The sequence below is a fragment of the Capricornis sumatraensis genome, chromosome 13 (assembly GCF_032405125.1).
Source record: "Capricornis sumatraensis isolate serow.1 chromosome 13, serow.2, whole genome shotgun sequence".
NCBI lineage: Eukaryota > Metazoa > Chordata > Mammalia > Artiodactyla > Bovidae > Capricornis > Capricornis sumatraensis.
Window position 1 is genome coordinate 55,187,655 of NC_091081.1, and position 17,762 is coordinate 55,205,416.

At 38.9% G+C, this 17,762-nt stretch overlaps 1 protein-coding gene across 1 annotated transcript in view; it reads left to right on the forward strand.

The window, feature by feature from the left end:
- Positions 1-17,762, forward strand: part of LAMA2 (laminin subunit alpha 2) — a 674,179-nt gene that overhangs the window by 482,882 nt on the left and 173,535 nt on the right. Inside the window, exon 32 of the mRNA XM_068984950.1 lies at positions 4,987-5,180. Within this exon, the coding sequence (XP_068841051.1) occupies positions 4,987-5,180 (194 nt within the window). The remainder of the gene's footprint in view (positions 1-4,986; positions 5,181-17,762) is intronic.

The following is a 17,762-nucleotide window of genomic DNA, read 5'->3' on the forward strand; positions in this document are numbered from 1 at the left end:
CTGGATTCATTATTTTGTATAAGGTCAGTACTATCTTGGATACTCAAACTTATCACCACCGTTTTAGTAGGCTTTATTATTCATAAAGTAACAGAGCAACTAATATTAGCTATTAACTTTAAACACATGGCAATTGTAGCATAAATGATAGCAATATAAAGTTTTATAAAGAATCGTGGACATAACTGAGCTCCACAGACTTTTCTGGGTCCCACTTTTGTCATGTATAATATCAGAATAGTTCTTTTCTTTTTTTTTTCATGTTGTACCTACTTTACAATGACATTGTGAAGATCAGGTATGTAGAGGATACTCTATCTGAGAACCTATGTAGTCTCCTCTCTCATAAGAGAGGCAAAAAGGCCTGAGATTTACCCCAACTCCTTTCTCTAGTGGTCCAGTAACTCACTAGTGTGTGAGTACAAAAGTCCAGCTCCTTTCCCCCAAAGCTGAAAAAATCTTGAGATGTTATTTATGCCCCAGAGCTTTCCTTGGATTGGGCTAAGACTGGAACTTACCTGGAATCCTTTCTTCTCCATTTCTTGCTTTACCCACTCCTTGGCTGAATTCTTCTATGAGCTTTCTTAAATTATGAATTTCTTTGCAAATATAAGCCAATATTAATTTTATCATCACCCATTTAAGAATCTTCTTTTACTATAACCAGCAATGATATGTTAATAATGGAAATAAATGTGTTTAGTAGCTCAGTTGTGTCTGACTCTTTAAAACCCCATGAACTGTAGCCCGCCAGCCTCCTCTCATGGGAATTCTCCAGGCAAGAATAGTGGAGAGGGTTGCTGTGCCCTCCTTCAGGGGGTCTTCCTAACCCAGGGATCGAATCCAGGTCTCCCACATTGAAGGTGGTTTCTTTACTATCTGAGCCACCAGGGAAGCCCAAGAATACTGGAGTGTGTAGCCTATCCCTTCTCTAGGGGAACTTCCCAACCCAGGAATCAAAGCGGGGTCTCATGCATTGCAGGAGAATTCTTTACCAGCTGAGCTACCTGGGAAGCCCATGGAAATAAATAGATAGCTAAATAGTTAAACATATGTTCATAAAGTCCAGTGCAGTTTCTATAAGTTTGCAAAATATATTTCTCAATAATTCTGTAACTCTAAACACAAAAAATATTCACTACTTGCATATGTATATATAGTATATATATATATAAAACATTCACAATTTTCATGCCAACAGAAATTAGTAGCAACAAAATAACTAAAAGCGGGCAAAATCCAAAATATTGCTATTTGTTGTGGAGATATATCCATCATTTGAACATATATATATATATATTTTTCATGTCCACCAATGTGCTGTAGTATTCATGCTTAGCCTAATACCCATTTCATACCCCTGTAAACACCAGTAGGAGGACAACTAAAAGCATCCCTGGACACCAAGAGGATTATCTGGAATAATTTATGAAAAAAGTTTGATACTATAGCTACATTTATAAATTGGAGTGTCCACTATCTATAAAAGCACGTTATATAGAAGAGATTGGAAGAGTATGCTGAAATGACAATTATTGTCCTGAGCTAGAGTGATTATAGAAAATTTATATGTTTATTATCCATAAATGTTTAATCAATAAGAGTTAACAGTTTGTATAGCATAGAGATGAGCAGGGTTATATGCTATCAAATGGGAATGGCTTGAATAGTTTTTGCAGTTCTCAAATGTTGTTATAGCTCCACATTCATCATTTCTAACATATAAATGATCAGGCTATATTTCCCTGAAAAATTACTTTTATTCAGCTAAATTAAACTAAAGGTCTTGCTTAAATTTTTATTGTAACCTTCCAAATAAATTTGTTTCACTTCTGAGAGCGTCTTAAATGATTTAAAGCACCTTATGACCTGCCCAAACTTATCAGGTCTAAAGCTGCTTAAATGTCTTGAGTGTCCCTATATCATAGAAACCGCTACTCATGCTTTATCTCTGTTACTCTTATAATAAACTCTTTGAACATTTAATCAATCTGAACCTGTTTGGAATTGAATTCTTTCACCAGCAAATGTTAAGGAACAATTTAAGTGGACTTATTTAATGATACTTTATTGAGCATTTGTAATAATACATTGGAAATAATATATTGAAATGATAAATATATAAAAACCTAATGTTACAGATAATTTTCTTCTCACTTTGCTTTTTCTAACCAGCACAGGAAGAATTAACATTCACAGTCAGCTGTGCAAATTTCTACAGTCCTAGGCCACTAAAGATGGTCCAGGATTATTTGGCTAGTGTTTACAACTTTTGGATTAAATCTCCTACTGTCTCTCATCTTCCTTCTCTGTTTGCCTCTTGAACAAACATCCTTCAGTTCAGTTGAGTCACTCAGTTGTGTCTGACTCTTTGTAACCCCATGGACTGCAGCAAGCCAGGCCTCCCTGTCCAATACCAACTAACTCCCAGAGTTTACACAAACTCATGCCCATTTAGTCAGTGATGCCATCCAGCCATCTCATCCTCTGTTGTCCCCTTCTCCTCCCGCCTTCAATCTTTCCCAGCATCAGGGTCTTTTCCAATGAGTCAGATCTTTGCATCAGGTGGCCAAAGTATTGGAGTTTCAGCTGCAGCATCAGTCCTTCCAGTAAATATTTAGGACCAGTTTCCTTTAGGATGAACTAGTTGGATCTCCTTGCAGTCTAAGGGACTCTCAAGAGTCCTTTCTGACACCACAGTTCAAAAGCATGAATTCTTCAGCACTCAGGTTTCTTTATAGGCCAACTCTCACATCCATACATGACTACTGGAAAAACCATAGCTTTGACTAGACATACATTTGTTGGTAAAGTAATGTCTCTGCTTTTTAATATGCTGTCTAGGTTGGTCATAACTTTCCTTCCAAGGAGTAAGCGTCTTTTAATTTCATGGCTGCAGTCACCATCTGCAGTGATTTGGGAGCCAAAAAAATTAGTCTGTCATTGTTTCTACTATTTCCTCTTCTATTTTCTGTGAAGTGATGGGACCAGATGCCATGATCTAAACTTTCTGAATGTTGAGTTTTCAGTCAACTTTTTCACTCTCCTCTTTCACTTTCATCAAGAGGCTCTTTAGTTCTTCTTCACTTTCTGCCATAAGGAAGGTGTCATCTGCATATCTGAGGTTATTGACATTTCTCCCAGCAATCCTGATTCCAGCTTGTGATTCATCCAGTCCAGCATTTCCCATGATGTACTCTTCATATAAGTTAAATAAGCAGGGTAACAATATATAGCCTTGACAATACTCCCTTCCCGATTTGGAACCAGTCTGTTGTTCCATGTCCAGTTCTAACTGTTGCTTCTTGACCAGCATACAGATTTCTCAGGAGGCAGGTCAGGTGGTCTGGTATTCCCACCTCTTGAAGAATTTTTCACAGTTTGTTGTGATCCACACAGTCAAAAACCTTGGCATAATCAATAAAGCAGAAGTAGATGTGTTTTTCTGGAACTCTCTTGCTTTTTCGATGATCCAACAGATGACAATTTGATCTCTGGTTCCTCTGCCTTTTCTAAACCCAGCTTGAACATCTGGAAGTTCACAGTTCATGTACTGTTGAAGCCTGGCTTGGAGAATTTTGAGTATTACTTTGCTAGCTGTTGATTATATTTAGGCTGAACTACATATACATAATTTATTGTGCTATCCAGGAAACTGAGAGACTCTGTTTTTAACACTTAAGCCAGAACAACAGGCAATCTGGGACCATCCTTGGTAATTCAGAGCATATAGTCTTGTTAGCATCTCTTAAAAGTTACCCAGCTTACTTGGGCTTCCCAGGTGGTGCTAGTGGTAAAGACCCTGCCTGCCAGTGCAGGAGCCTTAAGAGATGTGGGTTTGATCGCTGGGTCAGGAAGATCCCCTGGAGACAGGCATGGCAACCCACTCCAGTATTCTTGCCTGGAGAATCTCACGGGCGGAGGAATCTGGTGGGCTACAGTCCCTGGGGTCTCAAACAGTTGGACACAACTGAAGCAACTTAGCACACAAACTTACAGTAACATAACCATCATATACTTAAGTGAATTGTTTCACTGAAGCGTAGAAGATTGACGAACAGTTGGCATTTGGGGTTCATTCAGTTGGATTTCCTTTAGAATTTCTGAAGTTAGTGTTATATATTTTATTTATATCAAATAATCCACTTCCAGAGAGACACAATAAAAAATCTGTCTTGAGAAATATGTGATCAAAAGGAAAGAATTAAATAGAAAATGTAGCCATTTATTGCCACTTGCTTCCTTTTTCTCATTAGTAAAATTATGAATTATTTGGTCATTTTGATCCCTAAAATGAATGCATCTAGGTAAGCCCAGAAATCAATGTAAATTTTTATTCATTTCTAATTTAAAAATGAAGACTTCAAAAAAATTTTTTGTAATCTAAAGCAGTAGTGGGCCCATTGCCTATTTCTGTATGGCACCCAAGCTGTGAATGCTTGTTACAGGTAGACTTAGCTAACAGAGAATACTAAATATTTAGCCACAGTTATGTAAATTTGTGGAAAAGGAAACAACAACCCACTTCAGTATTCTTGCCTAAAGAATTCTATGGACAGAGGAGCCTGGTGGTCTGTAATCCATGGGGTCACACAGAGTTGGACATCACTGAAGTGACTTTGTACCCATGCATGTAAATTTGATACCTCGACAAGAATCCCATTCTTCTCATTATTATATCAGTTTTCCATTAGTATATTATCATAAAACAATTTATACTTGATTAATATTCTGATTTGAATTCCTTCAGTCAAAAATGTTTGAAAATTTCTCTCTCTTTCACTGCATGAGTTTGATTTTGCCTCTTGACCTACAAAGCCTGCAATGTTTACTGTCTAGCTCTTTGCAGGAAAAATTTGTTAACCCCTGATCTATTGACCTTTGCTCTCAATTTTGTTTCATTCACAACAACACACACACAACAACAACAATTTCGAGACATGACTTATTATTAATCTCCTTTGCATTGTCATTGTTTAAATTCAGGTGTGCCCCTGGCTATACCGGCAGCCCAAGCAGCCCTGGAGGCTCCTGCCAAGAATGTGAGTGTGACCCCCATGGCTCACTGCCTGTCCCCTGTGACCCCGTCACGGGGATCTGCACGTGCCGACCCGGAGCCACAGGGCGGAAGTGTGACGGCTGTGAACAGGGGCATGCGCGCGAGGGCATGGAGTGTGTTTGTACGTATACTAACTTGATTATTGGCTTTGGGGGGCTTGGTTCCATTTCTGTCTCATTTCCAGTGAGAAAGACTGATTTTTTTTTCCCCTTATTTTTCAATATTTTTCCCTTGTTTTTCAATAGTTACTGCTACTGTTCGTTCTCCCTGACACTGTCTGTCCACCTTCTGCTGTTTGCCTGCTGTTTTGTCTCCATCCTGCTGAGCCAAGAATAGCTGAGAAAATCCTCAGCATGCTTTAGTCAGTTCATTGAAGACCTACAGCAAAGTTCCCAGAGGCAGATTCTATTTTATTTTCCCCATCTAAGAGTTTGCAGTTTTACCTAAAGCTGACATTGCCTTTGTGACAGATTAAAGGTCTGGGTTTGTTAAATTTTTTAAGAATCCTCTTGAATTTGTAATCAAATGGACAGGCACTGTAACCCTTGAAATACAACTGGCTTTTCTGAGTTTACAGAAATCCATGGGCATCCTTCTTCTTAACTTTCTCTTGCACTACAGAACCTGGAAGCAGTGACAATGAACTCAAGGGTTTCTACTCGCATGTTTTCCTTTGTTTTAATTGCTTCAGGATTCAGTAATGCCATCCTGAGTGTACATCGACTATCAGTATTAAATATAATTCTTAGATCTTATATAATCTAAAAAGGTTATTTATAAATATAGGGAGGACCATTATACTGTGGTATATTCTTTTCCTTGAGGAAATTTACAGTATTGGTCTTAATTCTTTCTAACAAATATAAGTAGAAATTATTTAAGTGCTTTTTTTTTTCAATATTTACATATTTTAGTATATTTACATATTTTAGTGTATTTACATATGCTTGTATTTCTGGTTTTAACATCTGTGTGTGTCTGAAGCTTGATAACATTTTCACTAGAATTTTTGTTTGTGCTCTAATTTTATGAGTTACCTCAAAAGCTAAGCCTGGCTTTTTAGATCTGCCAAAAGGTAAAGACTGGGTATATTTGGGAATATAATTTTTAAACTTCTTCTTTTCTGTATATTTCATATTGCATTTAAAATAAAAATAAATGTCAAGTTTGATGGGAGGAGGTAAAGTGTAGTATGTAATATACATTTACATTATCATATTCAGTTATTGGTATATACAGATTCACTCTTCTTAAGTAAAATGGCACATTTTAATGATAATTGCATGGACTTCCAGTATAATACAACCAGTTTTAATATTGTTATTAAAGTTAACTATTAACATGGAAATATTCAACTATATAATATATATTCATAACCTAAATGCTAATCTAACAGACCGTGAATTTTAAATTAATTAATTTTCTAGGGGTGAGATCAGAAAAATCTGATCTCTTTTTCTATGAGATCATGGTTTGTTTGCTTTCTATCTTGTTGCATTGATTTATATGTATGTTTTTGTACCAGTACCATATTCTTTTGATAAATGTAGCTCTGTAGTATAGTCTAAAGTCAAGGAGCATGATCCCTCCAGCTCTGTTCTTTCACAAAATTGTATTGGCCCTTTGGAGTCTTTTGTTTTTCCAAGTATGCTCATTCAAGCAATATTTATCCTTCCAATCCATAAGCACAGTCTATCTTTCCATTTTTTGTTCTGTCTTCAATTTTTTGTAATCAATGTCATATAGTTTTACAAGTAGAAGCCTTTTATCTCTTTAGATGTATTCTTTTTGATGCATTTGTAAATTGGATTGTTTTCTTAATTTCTCTTCTCATAGTTTGTCTTTAGGGTACAGAAACACAACAGATTTTTGGATATTAATTTTGTATCCTGCCACTTTACTGAATTCATTAATGAGTTCAGATAGTTTTTTGGCAGTTTCTTTAGGATTTTCTATATAAAGCATCATGTCATCTGCAAATAGTGATAATTTTACTTCCTCCTTTCCTTCTTTCTAAATCCTTAAGCTAACTTAGAGTGAAAAACCAAAGAATGGATTCACCTAGTACATTGATCTGCTGGTCCTGTTTTGTCACATATGAATATAGTAGAATTTTATAATGCCCATGAGTGAGAGTGGATGAAGTAGCTTGATTCTGGCAAGAGAATATTTATGTAGTAAGGAAAAGTGTCCTCTGATACAAATAAAACCTTCTTCAGAGCCTGGAGACCATGTTACTTCAATAAAGAAAAGAGATAAAATAGTGCTGTTATAAGAGATAAAATAGTGCTGTTATCTGTGCTGACTATAAAAATAAGATGTTTGTCACATTTGATAGAAATAAATTAAAACTCAGATCATTAGTAGCATGTATCATACAGTTAGTTCTTCTCTCTTTGGCTGATTCTTTAGAAAATACAGTTTAATTTGGCCCACATCATGGATGTGTATACTTTTTTTAAAAATGCACCAGGAAATGATCATTGCAGTATCTCAGGTGAGCCACATATTGGTAGAAAGAATTTATGTACTCCCTATAGAGTTTAAGCTCTTCAGTCAGTCAGTGAGTTCAATTGCTCAATCATGTCCAACTCTGTGTCCCCATTGACTGCAGCATGCCAGGATTCCCTGTCCTTCACCAATTCCAAGAGCTTCCTGAAACTCATGTCCATTGAGTCAGTGATACCATCAAGCCATCTCATCCTATGTCATCCCCTTCTCCTCCCACCTTCAGTCTTTCCCAGCATCAGGATCTTTTCCAGTGAGTCAGATCTTCACATGAGGTGACCAAAGTATTGGGGTTTCAGCTTCAGCATCAGTCCTCCCAATGAATATTCAGGACTGATTTCCTTTAGGATTGAGTGGTTGGATCTCCTTGCAGTCCAAGGGACTCTCAGGAGTCTTCTCCAACACCAGAGTTGAGAAGCATCAGTTCTTTGGTGCTCAGCTTTGTTTATGATCCAACTCTCACATCCATACATGACTACTGGAAAACCATAGCTTTGACTAGATAGACCTTTGCCAGCATAGTGATGTCTCTGCTTTTGAATAAGCTGTCTAGGTTTGTCATAGCTTTGCTTCCAAGGAGTAAGCATCTTTTAATTTCATGGCTGCAGTCACCATCTGCAGTGATTTTGGAGCCCAAGGAAAGAAAGTCTGTCACTATTTCCATTGTTTCCCCATCTATTTGCCATGAAGTGATGGAATCAGATGTCATAATCTTAGTTTTTTGATGTTGAGTTTTAAACCAACTTTTTCACTGTCCTCCTTCACTTTCATCAAGAGGCTCTTTAGTTCTTTGCTTTCTGCCATAAGGGTGGTATCATATGCATATCTGAGGTTATTGACATTTCTCGCATCAATCTTGATTTCAGCTTGTGCTTCATCCAGCCTGGCATTTCACCTGATGTACTCTGCATGTAAGTTAAATTTTAGCAGGGTGACAACATACAGCCTTGATGTACTCCTTTCTCAATTTGGAATAAGTCTGTTGTTCCATGTCTGGTTCTAACTATTGCTTATGCTCTTAATTTATTTAACAAATAAATTACCTAAGCATGATCTGCGCATGATCATTGTAGTATCTCAGATGAACTGCATATTGTTGGAAAGAATTTATATATTCGCTGTATAGTTTATGCTCTTTATTTAGTGAATAATTTTAAATTATGCTGTAAAGAAGACAGAGAAAATGCAGAAATCATGAAAGAGCTTTCCTTGACCACCTTCTCTTCAAAAAAAAACAAAAAACAAAAAACCTAGTAGCTGGCACAGATAATTGCCAGTGAGCAAGCTAGGGTTTCAGAATTTTCTGATGACTCAGTGGTAAAGAATCCACCTGCCAATGTAGAAGTTATAGGTTCGATTCCTGTGTCAGAAAGAGTCCCTGGAGAAGGAAATGGCAATCCACTCCAGTATTCCTGCCTGGGAAATCCAACAGAGGAGCCTGGCAGGCTACAGTCCATGAGGTCGCAAATGAGTCAGACATGATTTACCAACTAAACAACTACAAGAAAGGTAGGGTTTTATTGGATCCAAAATATAGTAGTGAATTTCTGGCAGGACACAGGTTTTTTATATAGGGATATTCCATTACTATCATGAATTTACACAAATAATCTGTTAATCTTATTAGGAGATACCAGAATTTCTCATAATTATCCAGATTCAACCTACCAACATTATCAACCCCACCAAGCCAACTAATACTCAGGCATACCTAACCATTGTGTCTGTCTTCAATCTCAAGCATCCCCTAAAGACCCTTTCACCCAACATGGTTCAATTCTTTAGCAATTCACTCATATTGAGAGACTACCATTTGTCAGAAGTGACGGTAAGCACTTAATTCTTAGAACATGCCCACATGTTGTTATGTCCACAGTGTGATTTTTTAAAACCTGAATTTAGATGATTTAAGTTACCCTTCCAAGGTTCACCCTGACTTTTCAACAGAGTTGCGGTTTGAACGTAGGTCTGTCTTGCAAATATTACTTTCTTAACCTCTCCATTGACTGTTAATCCGAGACACAAAGGGCAAACGTGGTTTTCCCAATATAGTCAACATTAGTTAATTCAGTTCATTATTCATTTACTTCTTCTGGGCTTAAAGCCCATGTTCCCTCAAGAAAGAATAAAGATAAGATGGGCTAAAAAAAATAAAATAAAATAAATTTAATATATGTAAAGTCAATAGGTACATACATTTTTTTTTTCCTCTGCTAACCATTGAGACTCTCTCAGATTTAAAACATTGTGGTAGTTATGGTAGATTCTTATTAATCAGAGATTGCCAGGTGAAGTCCTTGCAGTCCCTCCATGCAGGTGAAAAGACACATTAACTGGCACTCAGATTTCTTCAAGGCCTGTGTATTTTTTTCCTAATGAGACGGACTGGAGAGAACTCTGCAATGTGTTCTTCCTTTTAGATGCTGATGAGTTCTGAATAGATCTTATTGGACTTCCCAAATGAGAGCCTCTCCTTAGTGAGTTAGGTTAATACAAAATCCAACCTCTTTTTTCAGCCTCATTCATAATTTACATGTCATTTTATAAAATGAGACCAACCACCTGCCTTACTGAAACTTGAGACTGAGCAAGAAAACCATTGTTTATTTAATAGTAAAGTTTTATATTGGGAAACACAAAATTTGGATCTGTTTATGTCCTATTTGGGGCTCCCCTGGTGGCTCAGGTGGTAAAGAATCTGCAATGTAGAAGACCCAGGTTCAACCCCTGGGATGGGAAGATCCCCTGAAGAAGGGAATAGCAACCCACTCCAAGATTCTTGCCTAGGGAATTCCATGGACAGAGAAGCCTGGTGGACTACAGTCCATAGGGTCACAAGAGTCTAGTTCAGTAGTTCAGTAGTTAACACTGAATAACTCATGTGATGTTCAAAGTAGAGTTGTTGGCAAGATGTCATTCCATAAAGAGTGCCTAAAATATTTTATAAATATCAAATTGATGCTTTCTATTTATATTCAATATGTATGAAATATTAGGAATGTATCAGCACTTATTTGTAGTCACAAATTATCTAAAATATAAAATTTAAGATGATGCTTTGCTTGCTAACATTGCAAAAGCAATCATGAACTATGCTTTTACCTCATAAAGTAAGCCTAGCTAAATATTATACCACACTAAGTCTGTAAAATACGCACTTTCCAGACACTCGGTAAAACCCAAGGTTTGAAGTCTTTTCCTACCTTAGTCTTGTTGTTGTTCAGTCATTCAGTTGTGTCAGACTCTTTGCAATCCCATGGATGGCAGCATAGCAGACTTCCCTGTCCTTCACCAACTCTCAGAGTTTGCTCAGCTCCTGTCTGTTGAGTCGGTGATGCCATCCAGCCATCTGGTCATTTGTCTTCCCTCTCTCCTCCTGCCTTCAATCTTGACCATCATCAGGGTCTTTCCCAATGAATCGGCTCTTTGCATCAGGTGGCCAAAGTACTGGAACTTCAGCTTCAGCATCAGTACTTCCAAAGAATATTCAGGGTTGATTTCCTTTAAGACTGACTGGTTTGATCTCCTTGCAGTCCAAGGAACTCTCAAGAGTCTTCTCCAACATCACAGTTTGAAAGCATCAGTTCTTTGACACTCAGTCTTCTTTATGGTCCAGCTCTCACATCTATACATGACTACTGGAAAAACCATAGCTTTGACTAGACAGACCTTTGTTGGCAAAGTGATGTCTTTATATAGATTATTGTCTTTATTTTATTTACTTTATTGAGTTGTTCATTTACAATGTAAAGTTAGTTTCAGGTGTACAGCACAGTGCTTCAGTTTATTGTTGTTGTTTAGACACTAAGTCATGTCCAGCTCTTTTGAGACCCCATAGACTGTAGTCCACCAGGCTCCTCTGTCCATGGCATTTCCCAGGCAAGAATACTAGAGAGGGTTGCCATTTCCTTCTCCAGAGGATCTTCCCAATCCAGGGATTAAACCTGCATCTCCTGCTTTGCAGGCAGATTCTTTACTACTGAGCCACCATGGAAGCCCATGATTCAGTTTATATATATATATGTATAAAATACATCTGAGTTAAATGGTCATCTGAGTTAAATTCACCCATTCCAGTCCATTTTAGTTCGCTGATTGCTAGAAGGACAACAGTCACTCTTGCCATCTCCTGTTTGACCACTTCCAATTTGCCTTGATTCATGGACCTGACATTCCCGGTTCCTATTCAATATTGCTCTTTACAGCATCGAACCTTGCTTCTATCACCAGTCATATCCACAACTGGGTATTGTTTTTGCTTTGGCTCCATCCCTTCATTCTTTCTGGAGTTATTTCTCCACTGATCTCCAGTAGCATATTGGGCACCTACCGACCTGGGGAGTTCCTCTTTGAGTATTCCTATCATTTTACCTTTTCATACTGTTCATGGTTCTCAAGGCAAGAATACTGAAGTGGTTTGCCATTCCCCTCTCCAGTGGACCACATTCTGTCAGACCTCTGAACAATGACACGCCCATCTTGGGTGGCCCCACAGGCATGGCTTAGTTTCATTGAGTTAGACAAGGCTGTGGTTCTAGTGTGATTAGATTGACTAGTTTTCTGTGACTATGGTTTCAGTGTGTCTGCCCTCTGATGCCCTCTTGCAACACCTGCTGTCTTACTTGGGTTTCCTTACCTTGGATGTGGGGTATCTCTTCAAAGCGCAGCCACTCCTCCTTACCTTTGATAAGGGGTATCTCCTCACCACTGCCCCTTCTGACCTTGAATGTGGAATAGCTCCTCTAGGCCTTCCTGCACCCACGCGCCACCACTCCTTGGACATGGGGTTGCTTCTCCCAGCCACCGCCCCGACCTCAGACATGGGGTTGCTCCTCCTGGTCACCGCCTCTGGCCTGGGACATGGGGTAGCTCCTTTCGGCTGCTCCTGCACTGTCGCAGCGTGGCACTCTCGGCCACTACCCCTGACCTCGGATGCGGGGTAGCTCCTCTCGGCTGCCACCTGACCTCAGATGTGGGGTAGCTCCTCTTGGCCGTTCCTGCGCTGTCACAGCCTGGCATTCTCGGCCACTGCCCCTTACCTCGGGTGTGGGGTAACTCCTCTTGGTCGCTGCCCCTAGGGCATGGGGTCCTCCCGGCTTCTGCCCCTGACCTCGGACGTGGGGTAGCTCCTCTCGGCTGCTCTATGTGCGCTGTCAGAGCTGCCCATAGGTGGGCTGGAATGGGTGAATTTAACTCAGATGACCATTATATCTACTACTGCCGGCAGGAATCCCTTAGGAGAAATGGAGTAGCCACAATGGTCAACAAAAGAGTCCAAAATGCAGTACTTGGATGCAATCTCAAAAATGACAGAATGATCTCTGTTCGTTTCCAAGGCAAACCATTCAATATCACAGTAATCAAAGTCTATGCCCCAACCAGTAACACTGAAGAAACTGAAGTTGAACGGTTTTATGAAGACCTATAAGATCTTTTAGAACTAACACCCATAAAAGATGTCCTTTTCATTATAGGGGACTGAAATGCAAAAGTAGGAAGTCAAGAAACACCTGGAGTAACAGGAAAATTTGGACTTGGAATACGGAATGAAGCAGGGCAAAGACTAATAGAGTTTTGCCAAGATAATGCACTGGTCATGTCAAATACCCTGTTCCAACAACACAAGAGAAGACTCTACACATGGACATCACCAGATGGTCAACACCGAAATCAGATTGATTATATTCTTTGCAGCAAAAGATGGAGAAGGTCTATACAGTCAACAAAAACAAGACCAGGAGCTGACTGTGGCTCAGATCATGAACTCCTTATTGCCAAATTCAGACTCAAATTGAAGAAAGTAGGGAAAACCGCTAGACCATTCAGGTATGACCTACATCAAATCCCTTATGATTATACGGTGGAAGTGAGAAATAGATTCAAGGGCCTAGATCTGATAGATAGAGTGCCTGATGAACAATGGACTGAGGTTTGTGACGTATAGGAGAAAGGGATCAAGACCATCCCCATGGAAAAGAAAGGAAAAAAAGCAAAATGGCTGTCTGGGGAGGCCTTTCAAATAGCTGTGAAAAGAAGAGAGGAGAAAAGCAAAGGAGAAAAGGAAAGATATAAGCATCTGAATGCAGAGTTCCAAAGAATAGCAAGAAGAGATAAGAAAGCCTTCCTCAGTGATCAATGCAAAGAAATAGAGGAAAACAGCAGAATGGGAAAGACTAGAGATCTCTTCAAGAAAATTAGAGATACCAAGGGAACATTTCCTGCAAAGATGGGCTCGATAAAGGCCAGAAATAGTATGGACCTAACAGAAGCAGAAGATATTAAGAAGAGGTGGCAAGAATACACAGAAGACCTGTACAAAAAAGATCTTCATGACCAAGATAATCACAATGGTGTGATCACTCACCTAGAGCCAGACATCCTGGAATGTGAAGTCAAGTGGGCCTTAGAAAGCATCACTATGAACAAAGCTAGTGGAGGTGATGGCATTCCAGCTGAGCTATTTCAAATCCTGAAAGATAATGCTGTGAAAGTGCTGCACTCAATATGCCAGCAAATTTGGAAAACTCAGCAGTGGCCACAGGACTGGAAAAGGTCAGTTTTCATTCCAATCCCAAAGAAAGGCAATGCCAAAGAATGCTCAAACTACTGCACAATTACACTCATCTCACACGCTAGTAAAGTAATGCTCAAAATTCTCCAAGCCAGACTTCAGCAATATGTGAACCATGAACTTCCAGATGCTCAAGCTTGTTTTAGAAAAGGCAGAAGAACCAGAGATCAAATTGCCAGCATCCACTGGATCATGGAAAAAGCAAGGGAGTTCCAAAAAAACCATCTATTTCTGCTTTATTGACTATGCCAAAGCCTTTGACTGTGTGGATCACAATAAACTGTGGAAAATTCTGAAGGAGATGGGAATACCAGACCACCTGACCTGCCTCTTGAGAAACCTATGTATAGGTCAGGAAACAACAGTTAGAACTGGACATGGAACAACAGACTGGTTCCAAATAGGAAAAAGAGTATGTCAAGGCTGTATATTGTCACCCTGCTTATTTAACTTATATGCAGAGTACATCATGAGAAATGCTGGGCTAGAAGAAGTGCAAGCTGGAATCAAGATTGCCAGGAGAAATATCAATAACCTCAGCTATGCAGATGACACCACCCTTATGGCAGAAAGTGAGGAGGAACTAAAAAGCCTCTTGATGAAAGTGAAGGAAGACAGTGAAAAAGTTGGTTTAAAGCTCAACATTCAGAAAATGAAGATCATGGCATCTTGGTCCCATCACTTCATGGGAAATAGATGGGGAAACAGTGTCAGACTTTACTTTTTTGGGCTCCAAAATCACTGCAGATGGTGACTGCACCCATGAAATTAAAAGACACTTACTCCTTGGAAGAAAAGTTATGACCAACCTAGATAGCATACTCAAAAGCAGAGATATTACTTTGCCAACAAAGGTCCATCTAGTCAAGGCTATGGTTTTTCCAGTAGTCATGTATGGATGTGAGAGTTGGACTGTGAAGAAAGCTGAGCACCGAAGAATTGATGTTTTGAACTGTGGTGTTGGAGAAGATTCTTGAGTGTCCCTTGGACTGTAAGGAGATCCAATCAGTCCTTTCTGAAGGAGATCAGCCCTGGGATTTCTTTGAAAGGAATGATGCTGAAGCTGAAACTCCAGTACTTTGGCCACCTCATGAGATGAGTTGACTCGTTGGCAAAGACTCTGTTGCTGGGAGGGACTGGGAGCAGGAGAGGGGACGACAGAGGATGAGATGGCTGAATGGCATCACTGACTCGATGGACATGAGTCTGAGTGAACTCAGGGTGATGGTGATAAACAGGGAGGCCTGGCGTGCTGCGGTTCATGCGGTCGCAAAGAGTCGGACATGACTGAGCGACTGAACTGAACTGATAAAATACATATAATATATGAATATTTTTTATTATTTTCCCTTACAGGTTATTGTTGAGTATATTTCCCTGTGCTATACAGTAGGTCTTTGTGTTAGCTATTTTATTTAGACTATTACTTTCAATAGCCAGCTGTTAGCAAGAATCTATCACAATAATGTAGAGGCTTTCATATATTAATACTAGAGCACTGCAGTATTCTTATACTCAAAGTAGATTAGTAATACCAGTTAGTATATATGTTCCCTATATATAAGAGCAGGCACAAAATAGTGGAAGTGGTTGATCACTGAAGAAAATGAGACTTTCCATAATGAAAGATGATGAAAAACCATCAGTTGGCCTTCATTGCTATTTAATGAATGAGGTTTTGTTTGTTAGACTTGTGATCACCCTCCATCCTAGCCTTTTAAATGCCATCCTCCATCTGTCTCTATTTAATCCCCAAGTCCTAATTCCTATTCAAAGGCCAGTATGGCACAGTGGCAAAGAATCTGCCTGCCAATGCAGGAAACACAAGAGACATGGGTTTGATCCCTGGGTTGGGAAGGTCCCCTAGAGTAGGAAATGGCAACCCACTCTATTATTCTTGTCTGGGAAATTCCATGGATGGAGGAGCCTGGTGGGTTACAGTCCATGGGGTTGCAAAGAGTGGAACATGACTGATCACACACATACATGTCTACTAGAGTTTTCTGTAATTCTAAACCAGGGCATGTTACTCAAATCCAGGCATCAGAATAGCTATAAAAGTAATTTCTGTTCACCCACCTTTCACCTTTTTCACACCTGTTTTGTTTGAGAAACATGTTTTGAGTTTCTTGTTGCCAGTGTCCTTGACCTACGTTCAGGCTAAAAATGTAGAACAGCAACTATCACTGAGTCCAGATGATTTTCTTACTGGCTGTCAAGTCTCAGTGGTTTGTGTATCATGTTGAAAAAGCCATTCCATTAATAGATTAAGGAGTTGTGTTGTTGAACTGTCATACAGAAGAGGTGGATCACTATTTAATTTTCAGTCAGGCTTTGTGAGTAAATGCTATTTGATTACAGCTTTCACTCTGCAAGATCCAGGAAGTTGATTAACCTTGAAGAAAAATTGATCACATTACCTTAAAGTTAGAAGTCTTATAAATGAGATAGTCTAGTCATCTTCTCCTAGTTTATCGTGTCTCTGAAACAGACCATCTCCTAAAGCAAGGAAACATGCTATTATGAAGTATTTATAGAGGCTTTGAATTCTGGCTGGCCACATTTGATTTGTTAACTTTTCTAAGTCTCATTTCACTATCCATAAAATCCTTGTGCATTAGGTAATAAGTCTAAGCCTAATAGATGTTCAGTAAATTCTAGCCATTCTTATCATCATGGTTATCATTTGACCATTTTTTTCAAAAGCATGATGTTTTGTGCAGCACCTCCATTTCTGATGAGATATGCTAAATTCTGGGTTTTTAGATAATTAATTCTAGGCTCTTCAAGTCACAGAAAACCCCTTTTATAATCACCTTATATTTTCTCTTCTCTTTAAGTCCTTCAAATATATTATTTATGGATTCGTAAACACTGACTGTAGCTATTTTTCTCATCTTTAAAATTAGGGCATTAAGAGGACTCACTTCATAGAATTTGTGTGAAGATTGGATGAGATAATGAAGTCAAGATACAACATATTGTCTGCCACATAATGGATGCTGTGTAGATAAAAGATATTGTCCCATTATTACGTGTAGTAGTTTCAAAGCTTCCCTTTGTTTTTTGAAGAGATGCACCATACTTGAACCATATTGAAAGTGAAAGTCACTCAGTCATGTCTGACTCTTTGCGACCCCATGAACTATACAGACCATGGAATTCTCCAAGCCAGAATACTGGAGTGGGTAGCTGTTCCCTTCTCCAGGGGATCTTCCCAACCCAGGGATTGAACCCAGGTCTCCTGCATTGCAGGTGGATTTTTTTACCAGCTGAGCCACAGGGGAAGCCCAAGAATACTGGAGTGGGCAGCCTATCCCTTCTCCAGCAGATCTTACCAACCCAGGAATTGAACTGAGGTCTCCTGCATTGCAGGGAGATTCTTTGCCAACTGAACTATCAGGGAAGCCTAAGAACCATATTGAACTTATTTTAAATATATATTTATGTACATAATTTTATTTAATATTTATATACCTCACAACTTGTCACATGAATAAATTATCAGCCTCATCCAAAATCTACAGAAAATCTTTCCCTCTATTCAAAGAACAGGCAAAAGAAAAAGCCTTTTTAATGGATTTGAAGCCACATTTTTATTTTAGAAGATATTTATCTATAAAT